This window comes from Saimiri boliviensis, chromosome 15, assembly GCF_048565385.1.
Source record: "Saimiri boliviensis isolate mSaiBol1 chromosome 15, mSaiBol1.pri, whole genome shotgun sequence".
NCBI lineage: Eukaryota > Metazoa > Chordata > Mammalia > Primates > Cebidae > Saimiri > Saimiri boliviensis.
The window spans coordinates 78311409-78335599 of NC_133463.1; the positions used below are offsets into that span (position 1 = coordinate 78311409).

Consider the following 24191-nt stretch of genomic DNA (forward strand, 5'->3'; position numbering starts at 1 on the left):
CAACACATTTATTCCCTCACAATCCTGGAGGTCAGAAGTCTGAAAACAAGATATTGGTAGGGTTGGTTCCTTCTCAGGACTCTGAGGGAGAATCTGTGACATGCTTCTTTCCTAGCTTCTAGTGACTTCCTCCAATTCTTAGGGTTCTTTGGCTCACAGATGCATTGCTCTAATCTCTGCCTTCATCTTCACGTGGCCTTCAGCTCTGTGTCTATTGCTCCTTCTTTTCTCTTATAAGAGTTTGTCATTGGATTTAGGGCCCACCCTACTACAGGTTGATCTCATTTCCAGATCCTCGATTTCATCTGCAAAAACGCTTTTTCCAAATAAGGTCACATGTGCAGGTTCCCAGTCAATGTATCTCCTGGGGGCCTCTATTCAACCCATTACACTACTCTTAGAAAATGCCTAGAAGGATATGGCCAATGTCATCAGAAGACTTCATGAAGGAGGTCACAGAAGCTAACCCTTCAAAGATGAAAGCTGGTGTTCATCAGATGGTCACAAGGCAGGGAAGGGAATGCCAGATTCAGGGACCAGCCAGACCACAGTTAGGGGAGTGACATCGAATGGAACGATTTGTGAAGAGCAAGCAGTCAGGCCTGGCTGGAGAACAGCGTGTGAAGTGGGGGAGCAGTGAGCAGGAGGGCCAGAGATCAGCAGGAATGTGATCCTGAGAAGCTGCATGTGCCATGATCTGGCTCTATTAATCTAGAAGGGTTTGATGGAAGCCTCTGTGATTCTCTTCCATGGTGAACCACTTTAATTGTCTTATACCTCAGATATTCCTAAATATTTAAAATACTGGCATGGTTGAACAGGACAACCTTTAAGCAGTTTCTCCAACCATGAGATTTAGATTTCATGACTTAGGTTTTATGATCTTAAACTAAAAAATATGTTAGTTTTCTACCACTACTGAGATCATGGCCTCCGGTTTTCTCCTGGAAAGTGCCTCTTAACAATCATTCTCTTTCCAGGATTAAAGGGCTATTCTGTCTTCATGTTGCTACCCACTCTCCTGGAAACTGAGAATCAAGCAAGGATGTGGTTTTCCCTCCATTACTACATCCATACAAGAGGAAATTAAGAATAAAAGTCCAGTTAATGAAAAGATCACTGGTCTTAATATACTTAGCAAAATTTTAAAAGCAATTAAAATTATATACATAGACAATGATCAAAATTCTATTGAAAAGACCCGGCTCTCCCCTAAAAGAAGAAAAAAATCATGTAATGTATATATGCATTCCATACAAACATACATGGGGAAAACTTTAGAAGCCTAAAACAAAACATCAGTAAACCAAGCCACACTTAGAAAAATGAAAGCTGATTTTTATTTTATCATCAACAGCCATTCTTTAGACATGAACATGCATACGTAATATTCTACGCACACATCACAGTTTTTAACGTTAGTTAATAAAGGTTAAACACACAACATACATCCTTACAAAAAAAGTCAAAATGCAAACTTAAAACTTTAAACAAAAGTATTACTAATTTTAAAAAAGTTTTGTGTTGGGTACCATTTGTACAACACAGTTAATTTAAACATTTTCATTTTGGTTGCACATGAAAAAGGCGGCAGTAGAAAATAAAGTCATTGAGGGTTTTTAAATAGCAGAATAGGCAGTCTCGCCATGCAGGAGAAGCAATATTAAATATTAGTTTCAAAAAAAATCCACATTTAAAAATATTTAGTTCAAGTCACAGAATTTTTCTCAGTAGAGATCCCAATGCAATGCATACTTAGCTGCCTTAGATGGCCTGTTTGAAAGGATGATATCCCTTCAGAGTGTAACTTTACTGATTTTGGCACAGAAAAGAAGTCTTAAGAACAAGAACATGATTAAAAAAGAGGGAAGAGGAACAGAGGAAAGAAATAAAAGCAAGAATAAATGAGATAGTAATTGCAATCACTAAAAAACTGTGCATTCTCAGTCATTGCAGAATACTGTCTTCTGCCTACAGCAGGTGCTTACTCCAGAACTGTTATTGCAGCATGGATTTAATTTGCTTGGAGGTAGTCTCATCATTCAAATGTTTTGTTGTGTACCTAAAAAGGGAAAAGAAAAAAAGACCAATTTTAGGAAATTTAAAAAAGAATCAGCATCGCGTTCTCTAATTGTGACAGGATGAGGAATTGGTCTCAGCAAAACTCACAGAATTATGGCTTCTCATTGTAGCTCTGACCCTGTTCAGGTTCTGCAAAGCCTGTCATCCTCACCACCTGTCTAACTGAAGAGCCAGGAGCTATTTAACTTAGTTACAGCAACTTTGCTGAAATGATTGGTTAAGCTCTCAAGTAAATGATTAGCTGTAACTTCTCACTCAGAAGACAATGCTGTTCTATCCCAGAGGCTAGCAAATTACAGCCTATAGGCCATCCAATCCACCAATTTTTGTGTGGGCTGTGCGCCTTTTTTTTTTTTTTTTCTCCACATTTGGATGACTAGGGGGCAAAGGAAGAAAGAAAAAGTAACATTTCATGTATTCTTGTGGAAATTATATGAAATTCAAATTTCAGTGCTTACATATAAAAGTATTATTGAAACACCCCATGTTGACTCATTCATGTACCATCTATGCTTACCTTCTTGCTATGGTGGCAGAGCTGAGGAGCTATGACAGAAACCACGTGGCCCACAAAGCCTTTAATACCTGCTTACTCTCTGGCCCTTTACAGAAAAGTGCTCCAATCCCTGTTCTATTCTGTATTTAAGACACCGCAATTACTACAGCTATCATATCTCTAAAATGTCTCAATTCTCCAAGTGCCCTATTTCTAGGCATGTCTTTTGCTACAGGCATGCAAATCCAACATAAGAATCCAAAAAAGGAATCACTAAGAGTGATTATTATAAGATTCACGACAGTATTCCCTTAAATAGTAAAAATCCACTAGGCAAGCCTACTATGTCTCAGACACTCTTCTAGAAGCTTACAACCAGCAGACGGAGAAAGGTAACGATACACTAATATCAGTAATGGGATAAAGCCTAGCAGCAAAGGAGGAAAGTATAACAAAAAGGGGCTACATACAGAGACAGGGAAAGACCATCTCACATGAACACCCTGAGATCATACATAGTAAGAAGTTTGGAGAGTATTTTAAGTGCAATGAAGACCAGTGGAGCATATTAAGCAGGAGATGGTGTGTGATACAATGTAAAGTTTTATCATTCTGGCTGGTGAGGGTGAGCTGTGGGGAACAGGAGGAGAGACAGGGAGGCATTAAATAAGGGGCTGTTACTGAGCACTAAGTGTTAGATGATCAGATGTCAAGGCTTGGACCAGATTACAGCAGCAGTGAAGACAGGTGTTCAATGTGTCAATGTGGACTACATTTTGGAGATAATCCAGATAGACCGATTATGGTTCACAAGAATTCCACGTATAATCTTAAGGACTAGATCTTTTTTCTAAACTCCTATTAGGTTCATTTCAAATCAATTTAAAAACTGAAGAATGCTTATAAAGTACCTGATATGCTGTCTACAATGTTACTGAGAAGTCACCCCCAAACTGTTCTCATGTTTTTGAACAGATATCAGAATGTCTGGCACATAATTGGTGCTCAATAAATATTTGTGGAAGGAAGACAAAGTAGATGGCCAGGTTGGAAAGAAAAACAATCCATAAAGGAATATTTACACTCAATGCTAAGTGATGTCACAAGGATTTAACCTTTTTGTTCTCTTTATGCAAAGTATACGCAATTACACAAAATCCTACAGACGCCTGAGGTTCTCAAAATCCATTTCTTCATTTGTTTCTCCCCAACTTCTTTATACAACCAGATAATGAAAAGAGCCAAGTAATGTGCAGAGTAAAATTTCTACAGCAGAGTAGGTAAAGGCATCACTACTCAGCAATGTACTGTGCTATTCAAAGAATGGTTAAGTGTTTTCCTCTCTATCCAGGAAACAAGTTCTTGCTCCTTCTGTGGGATGTGATCTTAGTTTCCTTCTTTGGACAAAGCCAATCCAGAGCACACTGCATCACTACACTCATTTATCAAGAAAAGGCCAATATCTAATATATGTGAAAACAAAACATGAAGATATATGGCATTATTTCCCTTTGTGCACAAAAACAAAAGTTTTTTTCCAAGTGCATGACTTTTCTACCAAAGAAAACCAATTTTTACCTTTACTCTTAAATTTAATAAAGAAGACAATTATCTACTACTGAACCTGAACTCCCGGCTCTAGCTCTTTCTTTCTTTCCCTCTTATGGTTAAATGTATTTGGTTCCATTTTTCCACCTGTAAAATGGACATATGGCTTGATGCTTTCTCTTAGTAGCACAGAAAATTCTATATGAATAATTACTACAGAAAACCATTCAAAACAAACCTATAAATACATATGCAATTATTCTCTCATTTAAAATCTTTTGGTCATTAATTCTCCAAAAGTAAGTTCTATTCTGTGGAGATGTGTAACACTTGTGTAGTACTTTTGGGGTTACAAAATGCTTTCTAAACCTTTGCTCTCAGTAAAACATATTAAAGGCTAGATGGCTTTACTTTAAGCACTGTTTTTCAAAGTATCAGCATTACCTACATCAGCTAGGGTGTTTGTTTAAAAGGAAAGTGCCTGAGCCCCAAGTCAGACTAGTTTCCATTAGCTATTATTATCAGGAAAGAAAATGTTCCTAACTGGCAGGTGACTCTGCCTCTATGGCACTTTCCTTCCCTCCCGTCTCCCTCAAACACAGATTACTGTGTGGGACCGTCTTTCACTCGCCATCACTGCCCTCTTCTGCTTTCATTCTAAGGAAAAGGAAACAGAACTACGCTTAAAGGAAAAAGCAGATTCTGTGTTAGGCATACTCCCTTTAAGCTGGAGAATCCTAAAACCTCCTAGACCTCAATTACCTCTAAGTTTTTAAAAAAAGATTTCCTGCTGCTTGCTGGCTTTAAACAGCCTGACCAATCAGAAAGACGGAGGCTTGTGAGAAAAATCAGGCTAAGACACAGGGAGTATTCAGAAAGAAACCAAGGAAGAAAGACTCTATATCTTTAAATATTGGTAAAACCACTGAAGTGTGCATTGTAAAAACCCCAAGAATACAGAACTCTAAAAAATAGGCTTGTGGTTAAAATAGTTTGACATTTTAAGAATTTTTAATTATGTTCCTTAATTTTGCTGATGGATCACAGATCTCCTTTACTCAGGCAGTAACAGGCAGTAACTGCTTATACAACACTTTACATAATCTTTTAAAACCTATTTTAAAAATTTTCTCGTAAGTCATTTGACAGTTCTACTTAGCTGAAATGATACAGCCTACATTTTATGAAGTAAATGTCATTAAATATTTCTGTGTTCATATAATTTTTGTGTTTAAACCCAAAATAATCAAGTAATGGGACATCATCTTTTATGTCATATGAATACTACCAATTAAATCTCTGTAGTCAAAAAAATCTCTGTAGTCATGTAGTTATAAAGAACTGAGATTTTCATTTAAAAATGTTCTAGTAGCTGGGCACAGTGGCACTTTGGGAGGCCAAGGTGGGTGGATCACTTGAGGTCAGGAGTTTGAGACCAGCCTGGCCAAATGCTGAAACGCCATCTTTACTAAAAATACAAAATACAGGCACATGCCTGTAATCCCAGCTACTTGGGAGGCTGAGGCAGGAGAATCACTTGAACCTGGGAGACAGAGGTTACAATAAGTGAAGATAGTGCCACTTTACTCTAGCCTGGGTGACACGGCGAGACTCTGTCTTTAAATAAAGTTCCGGCATTCAAAGAAGCTTTAGCAACTAAATTAAGTAAAAACTAAGCTAAGAAAAGACATTAAGTAATGGCTGTTTAATTTTTATTCTAAGAAATACATAAAAATAATAGAACACAAGTCCAAACACAAATGTAATTATAGTAAGAGGAAAGAGCCAGTTACAAGACACTTTGTATGGTATCATTTTGTAAAAGGATGACTACTACATAGAGCTCTTATTAGCTACATGTGTAAAGAAAAAACTTGAAGGCTAGCTGCTGATAGTGGTTTATCTCAAAATGGTGAAATTACATTATTTCTTTTTACTTATATTTTATGTTTCCTGAATTGTGTTTATAATTAGCGTATATTACTTTTATTAAAAAAAAAAAAAAAAGTAATTCTTGTTTCAAGAGCAGCAACAAGTAAAAGCCAAAATCTTCAACCAGAAAATGAAGCCGGTATTGTCATATATACACACACATTCCTCATTGTAAGATACAGTAACCCGTATTTGGAAGCAAGATTACCAGTAAGCAAAATAAGATCTTACTTCTAGCTTGAACATTTATTTTTATGTCCTAATCATACTTAATGCATTTTCTTTACATAAACATAAACCAAACATTTTCCTTACGGATTTTTTCTATATGTATGTACACATACATATACACACCTGAGAGCATTTAGAAGACCTTCTACACTATTAGGAGGTTGGTCCTTAAGAACTTTGATACAACCTTTCATCTAAGGAAGAAAACAGAAAAGGTCAAACAGCCATTTTTTTCATGTAACATTCCTTTTCAAAATAGTAAAATAAATCAAGATCACAACTACGGAACCCAAGAGGTTACATACTGTGTCAAATTAGTTATTCTTAGAACAGAAAAAACCAACCTAAGTGTTATTATTCTCACTTGGTGAAACAAACTTTTTCAGAACAAAATCAGCCAAACTAAAAGTACCACACATGCAATGAAAAACAAAGGGTTTGCTAAGCGAAGACTTCCTGCAAAAGGTGCTGCGTGGCAACTTAAAGGACAGGATGAATATGGTACTAAGGAAAAGAGGAGCTTTCAGGCAGAAAAATCCATGGCATAAAGTATCACACAGAGGACAGAGAGGAATTTTTCAGGGCTGGAACTGGAGGTACAGAGAAGTTGAAAGCCAGGATGAGTCATATGGAACTGTTATGCCTCGCAGCAGGAGGCTCTTATAGGTTATTTAAAAAGGTAATGACCTGATGACGATGATTTTTAAGATGTATTAGCCTGGTTACTGTGAAAAAGCATGGTATAGCAGAAGCACAGGCTTTAGAAGCCAGAGAGATGTGGGTTCTACCATTCTCTAGCAATTTTTTTCTTTGAGAAGAGTCTCGCTCTGTCATCCAGGCTGGAGTGCAATGGCATGATCTCGGTTCACTGCAATCTCTGTCTCCTGGGTTCAAGCGATTCTCTCATCTCAGCCTCCCAAGTAGCTGGGACTACAGACGTGTGCCACCACGCCCAGCTAATTTTTGTAGTTTTTTTTCCAGTAGACATGAGGTTTCACCATGTTGGACAGACTGGTCTTGAATTCCTGACCTCAGGTGATCCACCCACCTCGGCTTCCAAAAATGCTGGGATTAGAGGCGTGAGCCACTGCGCCCAGCCTATTAGCAATTCTATTACTGAATCTGCTAAACGTTAGTTGCCCTGTCAGTAAAGGGGAGATGACACTTAACATCCTAAGAGTATTTCCAGAGTCACAAGAGAGAACAAATGTAAATTCCTGGGACATGGCAACCATACAGTAACTATTAGCTAATTTCTCTTTACACAGGAAGTGTGGCTAACAATCAGTAATCGAGATCTGAAATGCTAAGATATGAAAGGGAAACAGAAAGACAATTCTCATCAAACATTAATGAACTAGACATGAGAGGATGGGGAAAGAAACTACAAAGTAGATAAATTAGAAAACTATTTCTAATACAAACTTTTACAGAGAGAAGAAAAGTAGAAACCCAACTATAGTCACAAATTATTATGACTGGGTAGGGGAGGGAAAATACGTTAACTTTTCATCTTTTTCCACTGGAGCACCACTACTGGCTGTCTTTTTAATTTTAAGATAGGGTCTCTCTCCATCACCCAGACTGAATGCAGCGGGGTGTGATGGTGGCTCACTGCAGGCTGGAACTCGTGGGCTCAAGGGATCCTTCCACTTCAGCCTCTCAACATAGCTGTAACTATCAGTGTGTGCTACCATACCTGCCGAATTTTTTCTCTTGTTTTGTAGAAATGGGGGTCTCACTATGCTGCCCAGGCTGGTCTTGTACTCCTGGGCTCAAGTGATCTTCCCACGTCAGCCTGCCAAAGTGCTTGGGCTACAGGCACAAAGCCAACATGCCCAGCAGCACGACTGACTTTTTACATGCATTTTGAAATAAACATTTTTATTCGAAATGGCCTTTGTCCAAAGGAATTAAAGGCCATGATTCAAACTAATATCTAATTATGTATTTACATTGCCAAATATGTAGTAGGAGCCTTCCAGAAGGTACTTAATAGACAATGCACTCATATCCTACAATCATTCCATTCCACCTGAACACAGGCTACAGAAAATACAGCACGAGGACAGAGGAGACGAAAGCCCAACACTTCACAAACTATAAATCTGAGTTTTATGACAGTTCAGCTTGCTGGCTCTTATAAAAGCCTATGGCTTCCATGGAGAAACTTGTTTGACATTATTTATATCAAACAATAAATAACTTACATCAATTTTGGAGGTTTTAGCAAATGCTCCCACTGGATGTACGTGGTCATAGAGTATTATGACGCCCACCATTACCCTCAAGCAGAATGACACTGTCTCTTCATTTGTGAATCTGCTTCTGTATTCCCTGAAGGGTAGATAAGATATGCATGGAAGAAGTGCATTACAAATTAAAAAAAAAAAACAAAACAAAACAAAAAAAAACCTTCTTCTAAAATATTTTATTCAAATTTCTATCAATTAGTTTAATGCAGTAAGTTCACAAGTAGCTACACTGATACCTTCAAATCTTATGTCTGTTTTCCTTTCCACATCAACCCCCTGAAAGAGATACAAAATTCTTTAATGAGCTGATGCAACTTTCAGCTGATGCTGACTTGCCCCTTTGATCTCTAAAAAGGGATACTAATGTTATACCCCTCATTCCACAGTGAGATCCCTAGAGAGATGAGAAGGTGGTGAGAGGAAAAGTCATCACCCATGTATTCTGGTTTCTATAATATTTGTACCAACATTAGTGTGTTAGTCCGCTGCTTGACTAATAGCAACAATTTCAGAGAAATCGATGTAGTCCCTAAGTAAAAGGTGGGAATGGGTACTATGTAAAGGCTATTACTACTTTTGAGGGGGAAAAAAAAAAATCACTAGCTTAATAGAGCAAGCAGGTTTGCTATTTACAGGCTAACTTAATCTAAACACATTTTTAGTGTTACTGGATTTCAATTTTACTAAAACTCAATCATATTCTTCTCTCATTTGAGAAAAAGAAAATTAAACTTTTATCTACATATAGAAGGCAGTATATCATAGTAGAAAGAGTACAGAACCAGGATAGAGACATCCAAGCATATGGATGGTGTCCCTTCATTTGCCAGGACCTCACTCCCTGAAACTGGCGGTGGGGGGAGGAAGAGGATTATGAGGATAGTTGCCTTCCTATTTCCTAAGATTTTCCAATGAGATGATGTACAGCATAGTGCTTTGGATCATTGTTTATGTGCTCCTTCATTGATCAAAACGTTATTATGCAGCACATGACTGTATTTATTATTCTAGAATCCAGGAGGGAATCTTTCTGCCTGCTAACAGGAAAAAATCCAGCCAGGACACACTGTTGTCATACATCATAAATGCTTTAGAGAGGAGAGAGAAAAAGAAGAGAATTCAGGTTTGTGTTGGAAAAAAAGAGTGACGACTAATAATTGAGAGAAAAAAGAGATAAACAGAAGAGTAATTCCAGCCCTTTGGCAAAACACAGAATTCTCTAAATATGGAAAAAGAATGTTTATGGTAAGTATAACCAAGGAGCTTTAAAGCTCTTCTCCTACATCCCAGCCACAAAAAAGCCACTACATTTCTGTCTGAGAAGAGAACTAAGAATTTAAGTCAGTCTGACTGGTCTGAGGTACCTGAAGACCAACTTTATTTTACACTTAACCAGAAGTTACATTAAGTGGCCAAATTATTTTAAGTTTGTTCATACATTACTATTCAATATTTGGAATATACTTACTTTCTACCTTCCAGCTAAAACATGTTCATATATAAACATGTTTTGAAATGCCAGTCATCTCAACAGCACTGTTAAAGTGAAAAAGATCAGCTGATACTCACGGTGTTTCCAGCATGACTCTGCATACACTAGCCATGGTGCTTAAACAATCTGTGGTATTTTCTATTGGTAAATTTTTATTCTGTAGAAGTATATGAAGAACAAAAAAAGTAAAAGTAACCAAGTTATTACTTAAGCATAATTCAAAAAACAGTTATTACTTAGCATAATACGAAAACTTATTAACTTTAAAACCTGGTTCCTACTCCTAATTTCCTAAATAATGCACTAGACTCTAAAGCAACTGTTCCAAGCACTGAAGATACAGCTATGAGCAAGACAGCGAGGACAGCACTCTTCCGAAAGGCTCTTGCATTCTAGCTGTGTAAGAACAACTCCAACAATGCAGACGGGGGGTGAAAGGTGCAGAGTTTTATAGGCTATGCAATAGTTGGATTTTATCCTAAGAGTGCTAGGAAGTCACTGGGAACATTTTATGTGGAGGAGGTAGGGAAAACGGTTTATGTTTTAAGATTACTTGGCTGCTCTATGGAGAAAGGACGATATAGGGGCAAGAGTGGAAGAAATAAGAATTGTCAGGACATCAATGCAGTAATCCAGAAGAGAAGTCTGATGTGGCTGGTGGCAAGAAAATAGTAAGTTTTCAGATTCATGATACATTAATATTTTGGAGGGAAAGCCAACAAGACCGTTTGATGGAATACATGTATGGAGTGAGGTACAGAAAGGAATTTAAGATGACATAACTTGTAGGTGCTTACCTGCACTGGTACTACTGAGAGAGAAAAAAACTAAAGAAAGGGCAGGGTTGCAAAAGGCAACCCAGAGTTTGGTTTGGCCGTGCTATCAGCTATCACTGAGAAGTTGACCATCCCTCCAGAGACACTGCAAATAGGTGTACAGGTGTGCACATGTGGGCCCCGGAAGAAAGTCAGCACTCAACACATACATGTGGGAGTCTGTTGGCTTCAAGATGGTACTTAACGTCTTGGGCTTGCTGAGATCATGGCTGCAGCAGGGGGATGGGTAACAACACGAATAATAACAAGAATACCTGCCTAGACAATGCTTACCTCTGATACAAATTTTGTTGTGGCATCACTCAAGGTTTTGAGCATTGGAGTTGCCTCTGCATAAAACAAAGACATTCGATTTGCCAATTCATTATTTACTTCGTTTTCTCCTTCTGCCTGCAGGGAGATAAAAGCATCTGATGTCAGTTCACAAATTATTACATATAATAAGAATTATAAAAGAACCCAGACAGGGTGCCTGCCTCAATTACATTTATGACCCTCATGTATACATAATACTGAAATATTCTTTTTTAAAATAAAAAAAAAAGACTACAAATGATCTGAAGCACCTTTTAAAAAAAAAATTAACCTCTTCAAAAATATTTTAAATGATATTAAGGAATTAAATAAAACCTTGATGAACTGTCTACTATATACAAGAGATTCTAAATGTTACGGAGGACAGAAAAATGATTATAAACGTGTACCCTGTCCTCCATTATGAACAGTAAGTACTCATACAACATCCACGGTAAGATTCGAACAAGTAATGACAGAAAAAGGGAGTCGGAGGAACATTAAGTTGGACTAGAATAAACTAAGGAGGACTCGCAGAAGAAGAGTTAGGCTTTTGCAGGGGACACTGGGCAGGTAAACAAGGTATTCCAACCTGGCAGGGGAAAGAGCATGTTTTCAAATGACTCCCTAGAGAGTAATTCAGCATATTCAGTAATTGAGCATAGTAAGGGGCAGCAATCAATGCAAGATACAGGTTGGGGTCAGACTGCAGAGTGCTTTAAATGCTGGCATAAGTTGATATTTTTCTTCTATGTAGAATGGGGAGCCATTTAGAGTGTTTGACAAAAGGAATGACAACTAAGTTGATTTCCTCAAGAAAATTAACTGATGATAGTGGGTGGACTGTACCAAAATGGAAAAAGACGGTAGTTCAGAAAACGAGTTATGCTGTGTAGAATGACTGCCAGAAAAAGAGAGAATCAGGCTCCCTACTGGAATAGCAGGAGGGGAGACAAAAAGGAGGATGGAGAGAGAAGGCATTTCAGAGATATTTCCGTGGAAAACAAGTGGCTTTTACCTGTAATTATTGAGGGTAAAAGGCAGAACTAAGATGACTAATGTCTTTGGCCTTAAGTGATGGCAAGGATGGCTATAGTATCGGATTGGCTGTTTTGCTTTTACCTTATTTTACATGGTGGGTATGAAAAAGACAGATGTTAAGGTCAGTCTCACACCAGGAACTGGTCTATGCAAAATCAAATTGATGCAAATAACAGATGTTTCTTAAAGTGGAATCTTTTCCTCCAACTCAGTGCCTTAGTGCAAGCACTTCCTAAAATATTTTTTCAAGGTAAAAGAAAATAAATGATTGTCTTTGATATATGTATTTTTAAATCTCTTATGGCACTTATCACTTCTTACAGAGTTACAGTATTTTTCTATTAAACTATCTACTTGAAACAAGGGTCGATGTTTGAAAATTTTCAGACCAATTATCACCAGGAAGGTTCTCAGAATACATAGAGAACAATTTAATATTTTCTTCCGTGCTGGTTTTACTTAAGGTATTTAGTTCCTTGGAGGTAAAAAAGTAATAAACAGCTTAAGAGGAGGCTGGTGAGAAGTTAACAGACCTAAAGGAGCCAGAAGAGATGCTACACTAGCCAAGCAGCAGACACAAGCCATTTTCTCAAACAGCCACATCAGACACAGATGTGCTAATAGGCCATGACCTCACTACCCCCTCTTGTCAGCATTAACCACTAATTTCTTGGAGGAAAACTGACTTGGGTTCAAGATTTCTCTCGAAGAAATTAACCCACATCAATTTCTCTACAAGACTCTTCCATTCTAAGAATATAGAGACAAAAAACTCCTAACCATGAATTCACAAAATTTCGGTACAATTAAAGAGAGTACATCAAGAAATTTTATAAGTATTAATGTTATACAGAAAAGCAATTTTGTTGAAGTACTTGTGGGAATTTGAGACTGTGAAGAAAAACAGGTAAACACCATATGGTTTGTTACAGTTTGCTCTTTCCTCCTACAGCTGTGGCTGCCCATAATTACTAACTTTATTACTAGCTTTAACACTATCTGAATGAACAAATAAAATAATAAAATGAACAGACTGAGTGTTAAGTTATTCTTATCATCCCCCTAATTCAAAATATTAACTTACCGGTACATTGTTAATCCTCATACGACTCAATGTTCTTCTGTAATAGCTGAAATCATTCTGTATGGCAGGATTTGTCATCTGAAGAAGACATTTGTGAAGAAAAATGTGTTAGGTACTAAATGCTAATGTAAAAAATTAAGTGAAAAATCTTTAGTTTTAACTAGTAAAAAACATTCCCTAATTTATACTATCATTTTAAGAACTAGAACTGGTATAATCCAAGATGGCTTACAACTGTGTTCAGTCCTTACTGAACATATAAAACAAAATACTGTTTTTCAGTCACAGGCAGTATATCTTCCCTTTTCAGTAATTTCAGGTAATGTACCAAAAGATTGTTTATAAAATAAACAAAACCAAAAAGGACTACTTAGGCACTTTTTAGTTATTACAATAAAAGTATGTAGATACGGTCAACAGAGCAACCCTCAGACTAGAATTTTACATAAAAATCTGACTGTGATACAATCATAAAATGTTGAAGTTTGAATCCAGCTCTTCCATTTTCTAGACAGGGTACCAGGGACCCTGAAGAATCAAAGGACCTGCCCAGGATCCCATGACTGGGGATATGTGGCAGAGTGTAAACTGGAACTCAGGTCTCTTGGTATGACACCTAGTGCTTATTCCTTTAGGTTCACTCTTTTTAACAACAAAGTATTTATAGTTCCAAACACTACTAACAATGACAGAGATAAACAGAAAGAAAAGAAGAGAGAAAGGAGGAAGGGGAAAAGAGGAAATTTTAGCAACATGTTCATATACAAGAATGTTGAAAATGGGGGGTGGGTGAGCAGAAAAGAAACAATATGAGAAAAGAAGCTCAACATTTCCTTTCAGAGGTAATTTTTAAACAAAGTTAAATGACGACTGCTAAAGCGGGTGGATCACCTGAGATCAGGAGTTCAAGATCAGTCTGGCCAACATGGCGAAACCCCGTCTCTAATAAAATAAAATGTCAGCTGGGTGTGGTGGCGCATGCCTGTAATCCCAGCTACTTGGAGGTTGAGGTGGGAGAATCGTGTGAACCCAGGAGGGAGAGGCTGCAGTAACCTGAGACCATGCCACTGCACTTCAGCCTGGGTGACAGAGCAAGACTCCATCTCCAAAAAAAAATAAAAAGATTGAGACTGAATATTCAATAATTTGGTCTTTGCCATATATCAAAAGACCAGTCATAATTTCTAAATCCAGTTTTCCATTTTTATTAAGGTCTAGTAGTCATTATTTAAATACATTTTAACAAGGTTTCCCGGTTCTTCCTCCTAGTACTCACTAAAAGATTCATGCTTTTCGTAACAATCAGGGCCAATAGATAATTCTACCTTGAGTTCATCAAACCGGAGTGTGAAATGAAGAATTTCTGCAAACTGTTTAGCAAGAGCCTGCTCTCGCTCTAGATGCTGGGTGGGAGAATACGGGGTACTTGTTAAGGCTCCCAGAAGACCTCTTAATGCTGCTTCTAAAGAAAAAAATTGATAAGAACATTAAGTTGTTTGTATCTGTGTGATATTTATTAAAAAGTGAACAATTCATAAATATTAATTCTCAGAAAAGCTCTCTTTAAAAAACAGATGATCTAAATATAATCAAAACTAATTAAGAAGTTTAAATGTTGCCACTGCTAATGTACTGCATACATTCTGAATACTGTTTAACAGAATAAAAACCTTAAAGGGACTAATTCAAGGGTTTACAATTCTGTAAACCCAGACTGAAAATAGTGCAGAAGTGAATTTGAATTAAACACCAAGATCAAAGGGCAAATTTTATGTTGCTTTAATCATTTCACATAGTGTGGAATTTGGTTTTATGAAATGGTAATTATTACCTACAACTGAGTAACTTCTTCAGTGGCACTGTGCCCAAACTGTCTGCATATGCCTATGAATCAATTACCAATTTCTCATACTTTGAATATGTCATTTATTCATAAACACAAACTGTTTTCCTTCAGCTACTGAAGAGAACAAAATATGTATTTCAGTAAGTTTCTTGTCTTAGAACTTGGTATTTCAAGACTACAATATAAATATTCTAATTCATTACGTGAGCAAAATGGTCCCTTTGAAATAAGTGCTACTTATGGAATGCCAGACTAATAAATACTGTGTTTGATAATGGAAATACTAGTATTTCACTTCAAAAAGCCACAGAAATCAAACTAATTCAGTTACAGATCACAGAACTGGAAAATAATGCTAGATTCTGATCAGAGAAAATAAGAGCTTACAGAGTTAAATTATGATCTGATGTTAATAAATGTCAGATTAATAAACAAATATTAATGATCAATTTAAAATTTTATGTCAGGTCATCAGCCCATAACTTAAATAATTTTCACTATCAACTATGCCATGGTCATTGCAGATGGATCAGATGAGTTTCAAAGAGCTTAGAGCCCAAAGTTATAGCTAGTAAATGCCAGGCATTTCTGATTCCAAAGCCCTATTCTTTCCACCACAATAAACTGTCTCTGAAATAAAGCAACATTGTATGTAGCCTTCTGTAACCTTATAAAACATTAACCTCCTGATAACCACCAATAATATCAATTACTTCTGTAACCTCATAAACATTACTGATTAAAAACAATAGTAAGTACTTCTTATGTGTCTGTTATATACCACGTACTGAACTAGATACTTCACCAACATCATTTCTCATCCTTGCAATTACTCCAAATGACAGCTATCATCCTTTTTTTTTTTTTTTTTTTTCCCAGTAAGTCAGAAAACGTATTGACTGGCTACCCTGTGCCAAGCACTGGGAAATGGATGTAGACAGACATGCTCCCTGTGCCTATATGGAGCCTTATTATATAGAGAAAAGACAGACAAATGACTACAGTTGTGATATGTGCTGGAAAGAAATACACAGTACAGCGTAAAGGTATAACAATAAGACCTCACCTAATGGAAGACCCAGGAAAAGATTTCCCTGAGTAAGTGACTCCTGGACTGAGACTGAAGTATATAGCAAGGATGAACATGAGCTTGCAGACAGAAAGGCAAGGAGCCAGACCCTGAACTGACCAGAGCATGACATACTCGAGGAACTGCAAGACCACCAATGTAGATGGAATACAGAGGGCAAGGAGGCGGATAACCAGAACTAAGATAATACACACATAATTTGTGTACCACGTTAAGTAGTCTGGCCTTGGCATCCTAACCTCCCTGGAGAAATCATTTAAGCAGAGGAGTGGCGTTATCAGATAGCATTTTAAAACACTACTTCATTTGCAGTGTGGAGCATGGATAGTAAGGGTATGGATGGTGTATCGAGGTATGACGGTGGATGTGAAGAAGATCAATTAAAAGTCAAACATTTTGGGTTTTTAAAAAATGATTTATTTCTCCCAAGATTCATTCCATCTGTTGGTGTTAAGTGGAAAACAAAGTAAGAGAGACACAGAACAGAAAAAAAAAAACAAACTGCATTTGCCTAGACTTTATCAAGTCTCAGGGTTAATTTCAGCATTCAAGTTCTCTACCACTTTTGGGATTAGAGTCAGGTCACCTGGCTCAGTTGGGATGGTCAGTGACCAGCAGTTGCAGAACTTTTGTTTATGAATGGCTGGGACTCTCAATGGTAGATCTACGATGAAAGGGAAATTCAAGATGATCAATCTGCTCATCTGCCTTTGAAGCAGCTAGATCAGCCTGATCCTGCAGGCCTGTGCTGGCACAAGTCAGTCCTACTAGCCTAAAACGCTTTGTCTCAAGAGAGAAACTGGAGACAAAGAACCCCACAGAAAGTGTCCCAGAAGTCTCTGGATGAGTTGGAAAGAGACAGAGGACAAAGACAAGATGACCTAGGGATTGGACTTGGATGAAGCTCCTAAAACAAAACCATGTGATTATGATTTTTTAAAAAGCACATGACCAGGAGAAAATGAATGGTCTATTAAGCCCCAAAATCTGGAAGAACTAAAGGAAGCTGACAGATGAATGTGGGAGCCAAAACCATACAAGAAGGTTGCAAGGAAAAGACAGCTAGATGGAATGATTAAGATCACAAATCAGTCCACAAACTAGGACAGGGAAGAGTAAGTAGACGACTAGGAAGAGGCGGTCCCTGGAGAGAGTTTCTCTTTAGAGACAACAGCCATTTATTCTTACCAACTGCTATCTATCTACTTTCAGATCCTCAGAGGAGAACCCAAGGACATGGACTGTAGAGGATTTATGACAACCGAGAGTTAGGACCACAAGTAAGGTGGGCATTTGGGGCCTTTAAAATACATTTTGATAAATTCAGACCAGCAAAAAGAAGCTAACATGTTGGAGGGACTTACTCATTATGACCCTTGGAGGAAGTCCCTAATGTAAGCCCCTAAAGCACAAGGAAGACTGAGGAGAGACAAAGCAGTTTGTCTACTGCCTGAGCATACAACCTTCTTTTTCAGCTGCCTCAACAGGAGGGGCTCGACGGCCTCAGACCAAAACAAGCAAGTACAGCAAGTTTCCCAGGGCAGTACGGTTAAACTCTGTCAGCAAAACTGAGTACCTTCAAATGAGGCAGGTAATCCTTCCCCTGTCCCATTATAAATATGCAGACTGGCAAGGGATCAGGGTCCGTCTTCTGAAGTGTAACCATGGTTTATCTGTAGTGCTCACACCAAGAATCCCTCTTCTTAGAACTGAGAGATTCTGAAGGACCATGTGCATCTTCATACTTGCATAGTGCTCCATGGTGCTGCATGTGCTGGAACAGGACCCATGATGGGACATATACCACATGTGCTGGGACAGCACCCATGATGGGACATACACCACAAGACCAATTAATTTCCATGGTAAAAATATAACATTTAAATTCAACTAGTTTGGCCTATTTTACAATTATTCTGTTTATTGGAAATGCTAAAAGACCAAGATGAGCTTGAAAAGCACCTGAGCACCATCGAAAGCAATTTAACTATAAATGGAGCCAGAAACCTACGTAAGAAAAGCTGTCTGTAGTAGACAAGACAACCAAGACGAAAAAGCCGGGCTGACTGGGTTATAAAGCACAAAGCTATAAGGACACTTGACTGAAAGACAAACACTGAAAAAGAACTAATTCTAAAATTGGGAAAATAAATTCTTATTTCCAGTAAGAAAAAGATAATTTACACAATCATTTCTACCCAAACTATTGCCTGTCTTAACATGACATTTAATAGGCTGTACTGCAGCAAAAGGAAAATAGCAATTGTCTTACTTTCTTTTTTAGAACATAAGCATTTTTTTTTTTGAGGCGGAGTCTCGCATTGTTGCCCAGGCTGGAGTGCAGTGGCACGATCTCCGCTCACTGCAACCTCTGCCTCCCGGGTTCATTGATTCTCCTGCCTCAGCCTCCCAAGCAGCTGGGACTATAGGAATGCATCACCACACCTGGCTAAGAATATAAGCATTTTCAAAAAATGGAACTTACAAACACAAGTGGCCAAGTAGCAAATATAAATAAACAGAGTAAGATATTAAAAAATATGAAGCAATAAAACTTATCATGAACTTGGAAGCACAGGTCCTAACTAATGGAGACAGAAATGGTTTGCCATGTGGTTCTGGCTAACATGCACATCAATTATTACTGTTGGAAGCTTAAAAGAAAAAAAAATGATACAGTGACCAAGTGTGAAATCTGGCAACTAATTAGAAGTTTTTACAATTATGTGGGCCAGACAATAACATCTCAAGTCTAAATTCAGCCTTTGGATCCCCAGTATGACTTGGGGATCTTACAGTACATACTTCCTGGTTTCTGGCTTAGGTATTTAAAAAACAATCACAGTATAATTTTCTTATGATGAATTTGTAACATGTTTATACATTTCAAAAATTCAAACTATATGGAAGTATGTGCTAAGGAATTAACTACATTCAAATCATCCTAATTTCTGACACACACCTATACTATTCCTCCCTGTGCATATGTGTATACAAAATAAAGTGCTTCATATTTACATCTTTACAATCACACAAGGAGCTAACTGGCTAAATCTTACCTGCTCTGCCCCCTCCTCTTACAAAAAAGAGAGTGACAATTTTGCTCACTCATTGCAGACACAATTTTGACCTGGAATAATTTTTCCCAAGCAAGGGAAAAAGCACACTGTTTTAAATTCTTTTTGCTTTAATAACTCCCTAGACAATGTTGAATATATCATTAGCTTTCTATTTCTTTCTTTCTCGAGACAGAGTCTCATTCTGTTGTCCAGGCTGGAGTACGGTGGTGATCACAGCTCACTGCAGCCTTGACCTCCCGGGCTCAGGTGATCCTCCCACCTCAGCCTCCAGAGTAGATGGAACCACAAGCATGTGCCACCACACTCAGCTAATTTTATTTTATTTTTTTAAGAAATGGGGTTTTGCCATGTTGCCCAGGCTGGTCTTGAACTCCTGAGCTCAAGCAATCTCCCAACCTCAGCCTGCAAGTGTTGGGATTACAGGCATGAGCAAGCATGCCCAGCCTATTTCTCATCTTCTATTTAGATACATGCGTTGAGCATAACCAGCAAAAATTTCAAGAAAGTCTCCTTGATTTCTTTGCATGACAAAGGTAGGTCCTACTATGAGAAATCTCTTGGTAGAATCTCTCTCCATCTCTACAGTAAGTCCTTTTCCCAAATATGGAAAACTAATCCTCAAGTCCTTGGTTATTTAAACTTTTGTGTTTTTAAAATCATTGCTGATTATGCTCAGGTTCATGTATGTAAAACCACAGAAGATGAGGAAAATAATTTGTGGACAAAAATGGTCTAAATGAACTAAAAGGCCAGGATTGAAGGAAATGATAAGATTACATTGTAATCTTCTAGTCTAACAAGATTGCTTTACTTAGAAAACAGATTCTAAGCCAAATTCAGCATTATGAACATAAATTACTCTAAACTTCTGGAACTAATAAACATCTTTTTCACTAGGGAAGTCATAATTACAAAACTTTCAACTTACCTAACCTCTGAGAAAATTCGTAAAATTTCTTTAATTTGCCTACTAGTGGAACAACTGCACCCCATGCCTTCTCTTGCAACTTCTCGTCTGCTGGATGCTGGATTGCCTTCAAAATCCAAAGAATAAAAATAGTTAGATTTTTTAAAAATCAAAAAGGTTCATTTTTACATTAAAATGCAGGTTTTAGCAAACACAGGAAACCCTGGTATAATCTATGAAATACAGAATATTGAACCACAAGTGTAGTGTTGACTATTCTTTTTTTTTTTTGGGATGGAGTCTCACTCTGTCGCCCAGGCTGGAGTTCAGTGGCATGATCTCACCTCATTGCAACCTCCACCTCCCAAGCCCAAGCAACTCTCCTGCCTCAGCTTCCCAAGTAGCTGGGACTACAAGGCATGCACCACCATGCCCAGCTAACTTTTTATTTTTAGCAGAGATGCAGTTTCACCATGTTGGCCAGGTTGGTCTAGAACATCTGACCTCAGGTGTTAGAACCACCTCAGCCTCCCAAAGTATTGGGATTACAGGCGTGAGCCACCATGCCCAGATGAGCATTGAATATTCTATATTGAGTGCTAAGGGTGAGTCTTCTCAACCCCACAGACACTCCATAAAGGAGAGCTAAGAGCGGGTCTTTTCAATTCCATAGATATTTCAACCTATTATAATACATTCTTATTTATCCTTGCAATAGATAAGAACAAAATGAAAATCTTAAAAAGGGTCCAATACATTTGTTAAATATATTATGCCTTGGTGCCTAGCAGATCCATAAAAAGAAAATACTTCATATTGTTTCCCGTATCACAGACAGAGTCTCTTAGTATTTCTTTGTCAAAGAATTGTTTCAGCAAAAGAAAAAAAAAAACTCAGAAAGTAAGGCAATAACTGAAGATGCCAACTCTGGGAACAAGCTAAGAAACTTCCAATAATTCAAATTCCAGGGTCCAAACTTGCATTAAGAAAACTACCTACCACTTAAGAACCTAAATCAAGCTGAAACTGTGATTTAAGAATTGTCGGCCGGGCGTGGCGGCTCAGGCCTGTAATCCTAATACTTTGGGAGGCCAAGGCGGACAGATCACAAGGTTTATAATCCCAGCTACTCAGGAGGCTGAGGCAGGAGAATCACTTGAACCTGGGAGGTGGAGGTTGCACTGCAGCCTGGGTGACAGAGCGAGACTCCATCTCAGAAAAAAAGAATTGTCACAGCCACTTATTCTCTGTAACTAAAATCCTCTTTTACATGCCAACTTTTCTCAGGCTTTCCTGAAGAAGAAAATGAAAACCTAGGTGTAGGTTTTCAGATCTGAAAGGGGCGAGAAAACATAATCTTTATATGACTTCTTCTACACCCAGTCTTTCAAATCATTAAGTAATCTTTTCTGAATGTAGAAGTTTATTTCCAAAAATAGTATTTTCTTAGCTATATCTTTGCCTATATATGCTTTTCTTACTGCTTTACAGAAGTGAACACATTTTTCAACAACCTGATTTATTTCCACTAACAACTTCAAACAAACTAAGCACACCACCTGAAATTCAGAACTAAAGCAGGGGCCTGCTTAGAAACAAGAGCTTATTTGACATGTCTTGATATTCCCAAGGCACTAGCACTCTGACTCCAGCCACACAAAAACAAAAAACCAGGAAAGCAAAACAAAATAGAACCCAGACAGATCTAAAGGATGTGTGGAACAAATCAGCTGCAAACTGAATTAATGGGCTATATATTGGTTCAGCAATTTATAAACCTGACACTATTTTCAAACTGATGTTTTATTCAATATTTTTAAATGATGCTTAAACCCAATAGAAGCCTTCTTTCTCTGAAGAATAAATGTGTTGCAAGAAGCTTTTCTTAGGGATGAAACAAATCTGGGTTAACCTAAACAAAACTGCCTCAGTCTCCACAGTAGCATTTTAAGTTCACATAAAAGTTCCAATGCCACAACTCTACAGAAATCAATGGCTAATAGTCAGTAGGGCTATTTACACTGGTGTATTGTGAAACTCAATGTTACATAAATATGAATTATTACCCTAAAGTTTTACAAACTAGTAATCAATGCTAGGGTGGGAAGCCAGTAAGCTCTAGATAAATACCTTTTTAGTGTGAGGGTAGAAAAAGTCAACTTTAATCAAGCTTTTAAAATACTTATCAATAACACTAATTTGTGACCACTATGAATCCCTTCAGCCACATCAGTGGAAAAGTAGTTGGCTATTTAGAAGTATGCACATCATTCTTAGACCAGTTAGCCTTACAAATAAAAATATCTTGAGCCAACCCACTCCATCCACTCTCATAGGCTACAGAGAAACTAGTCATAATTGAAGTCAATATAAGTTCATGGTTTCCAATCGAACCATATGTGTTGTCTGCAGTTATTTTTCTTGTCCCTGTTCAAACTACCCTAAAATCCTTATCATTCCACAAAGCTGGAACATCAGGTATGTGCCAACATCCACACACCACAATGCACTGCATTTCTGTTTTTACCATGTTTTTCGGTAGACTAGGCTACTAGCTCCCAGGGTAAATTTGAGTGTGAATGAAATGCAGAAAAGAAATTGCATAATTCTTCTAAATTCTGGATTTGTTGGCTTTAATTTAAACGCTGTTTCTCTGGACCAGTTTTTCTCCTGTCTTCTCTATGAAATTCAAAAGGCTTGGTTATGAAGTTCCTGAGATCTAAATTTCTTTCTACTAAAAAAAAATCTTAAACCATACATTTTGACTTTATATAGAGGTTGTTCAACTAAAAGAACAAATGTCTAAAAAAATGTCTAAACTAAAAACAATAACAACCATAAAAAAGCAAATTCATGAATGTTAAAATGTTATTTTCTTTTCTTAAAGAAGTCTATCCAATTTTTCTCGCGCAAGGATCTAAAAATGCTTTTCTAAATATCAATTCATTCTCACAACATAAAAATGCTCTAGCAAATGTCACCCATTTTCATAACTGGGCAGAGCTAACTATTTCCCTGGCCCTGCCTTGCCTAGATTTAGAACTGAAGACACTGGCTGCTCTCTTATAATAAACATTTTATGGTTCTTCCTCATACTTCTAAGTTCTTGTCCTCTCACAACAATTTCACTTCTGTTAGATAAGGTCTGGGGTCAATACCCATCATAGACCAACATGCAAAAGGGCACTTAGTAAATGTCAATAGTGAGGTTATTATGGAGCAGGTATAACTCATTTTCAAAAATGTTAAAATTGGCTGGGCACAGTGGCTTACGCCCATAATCCTACCACTTTGGGAGGCTGAGACAGAAGGATCGCTTGAGGCCTGGAGGTCAAGACCAGCCTGGACAACATAGCAAGACCCCATCTGTATTTTTAAAAAAATTTATCAAAAAATGTTACAACAGTTATAGACATATTACATTAATGGAAAGTGCTTATTTCCCTCTAGGTCAGGCATCCCCAAACTGCGCCCCCCTGAGGCCATTTATCTGGCCCCCCCTGCCGCACTTCAGGAAGGGGCACCTCTTTCATTGGTGGTGAAAGGAGCACAGTATGTGGCGGCCCTCCAACAGTCACAGTCTGAGGGACAGTGAACTGGCCCCCTGTGTAAAAAGTTTGGGGACGCCTGCTCTAGGTGATCAATCCTAGACAATAAGCATTGTTTATTTAATACCTTCTATCTTATATCAAAGGATATTCTATTTTACAATGTTTAATAAAATATTAAACTAAGATATATTAATATATAATTGAACATCATGAGTATAGTAATAATAGAAAACTCTCAGTTTATGTTAAGTTAGCTTTGTATCAGACACAGTGCTATGCTATTTACATGGATTGTCTAATTTTATCTTCATAATAACTGAATTGCTTCCACATTTTTGCTACTATGAATAAGGCAGCCATACAGGTTTTTACATTGACATTTCCTCTTAAATTAGTTGTTTGAAATGTTTTATAGAATAAAAGTAC

At 37.6% G+C, this 24191-nt stretch overlaps 1 protein-coding gene across 22 annotated transcripts in view; it reads right to left on the reverse strand.

The window, feature by feature from the left end:
- Positions 1 to 1317: 1317 nt before the first annotated feature.
- CYRIB (CYFIP related Rac1 interactor B) overlaps positions 1318 to 24191 on the reverse strand; it is a 169092-nt gene continuing 146218 nt past the window's right edge. For all 22 annotated transcript variants that reach the window (XM_074387130.1, XM_074387120.1, XM_074387132.1 and 19 more), the window contains 8 exons: positions 20236 to 20341; positions 14617 to 14753; positions 13292 to 13369; positions 11146 to 11262; positions 10114 to 10193; positions 8500 to 8626; positions 6413 to 6483; positions 1318 to 2062 (listed from right to left, as the gene is read on the reverse strand). In XM_074387130.1, coding sequence (XP_074243231.1) covers positions 1999 to 2062; positions 6413 to 6483; positions 8500 to 8626; positions 10114 to 10193; positions 11146 to 11262; positions 13292 to 13369 — 537 coding nt within the window. In that variant the 5' untranslated portion in view covers positions 14617 to 14753; positions 20236 to 20341 and the 3' untranslated portion in view covers positions 1318 to 1998. The remainder of the gene's footprint in view (positions 2063 to 6412; positions 6484 to 8499; positions 8627 to 10113; positions 10194 to 11145; positions 11263 to 13291; positions 13370 to 14616; positions 14754 to 20235; positions 20342 to 24191) is intronic.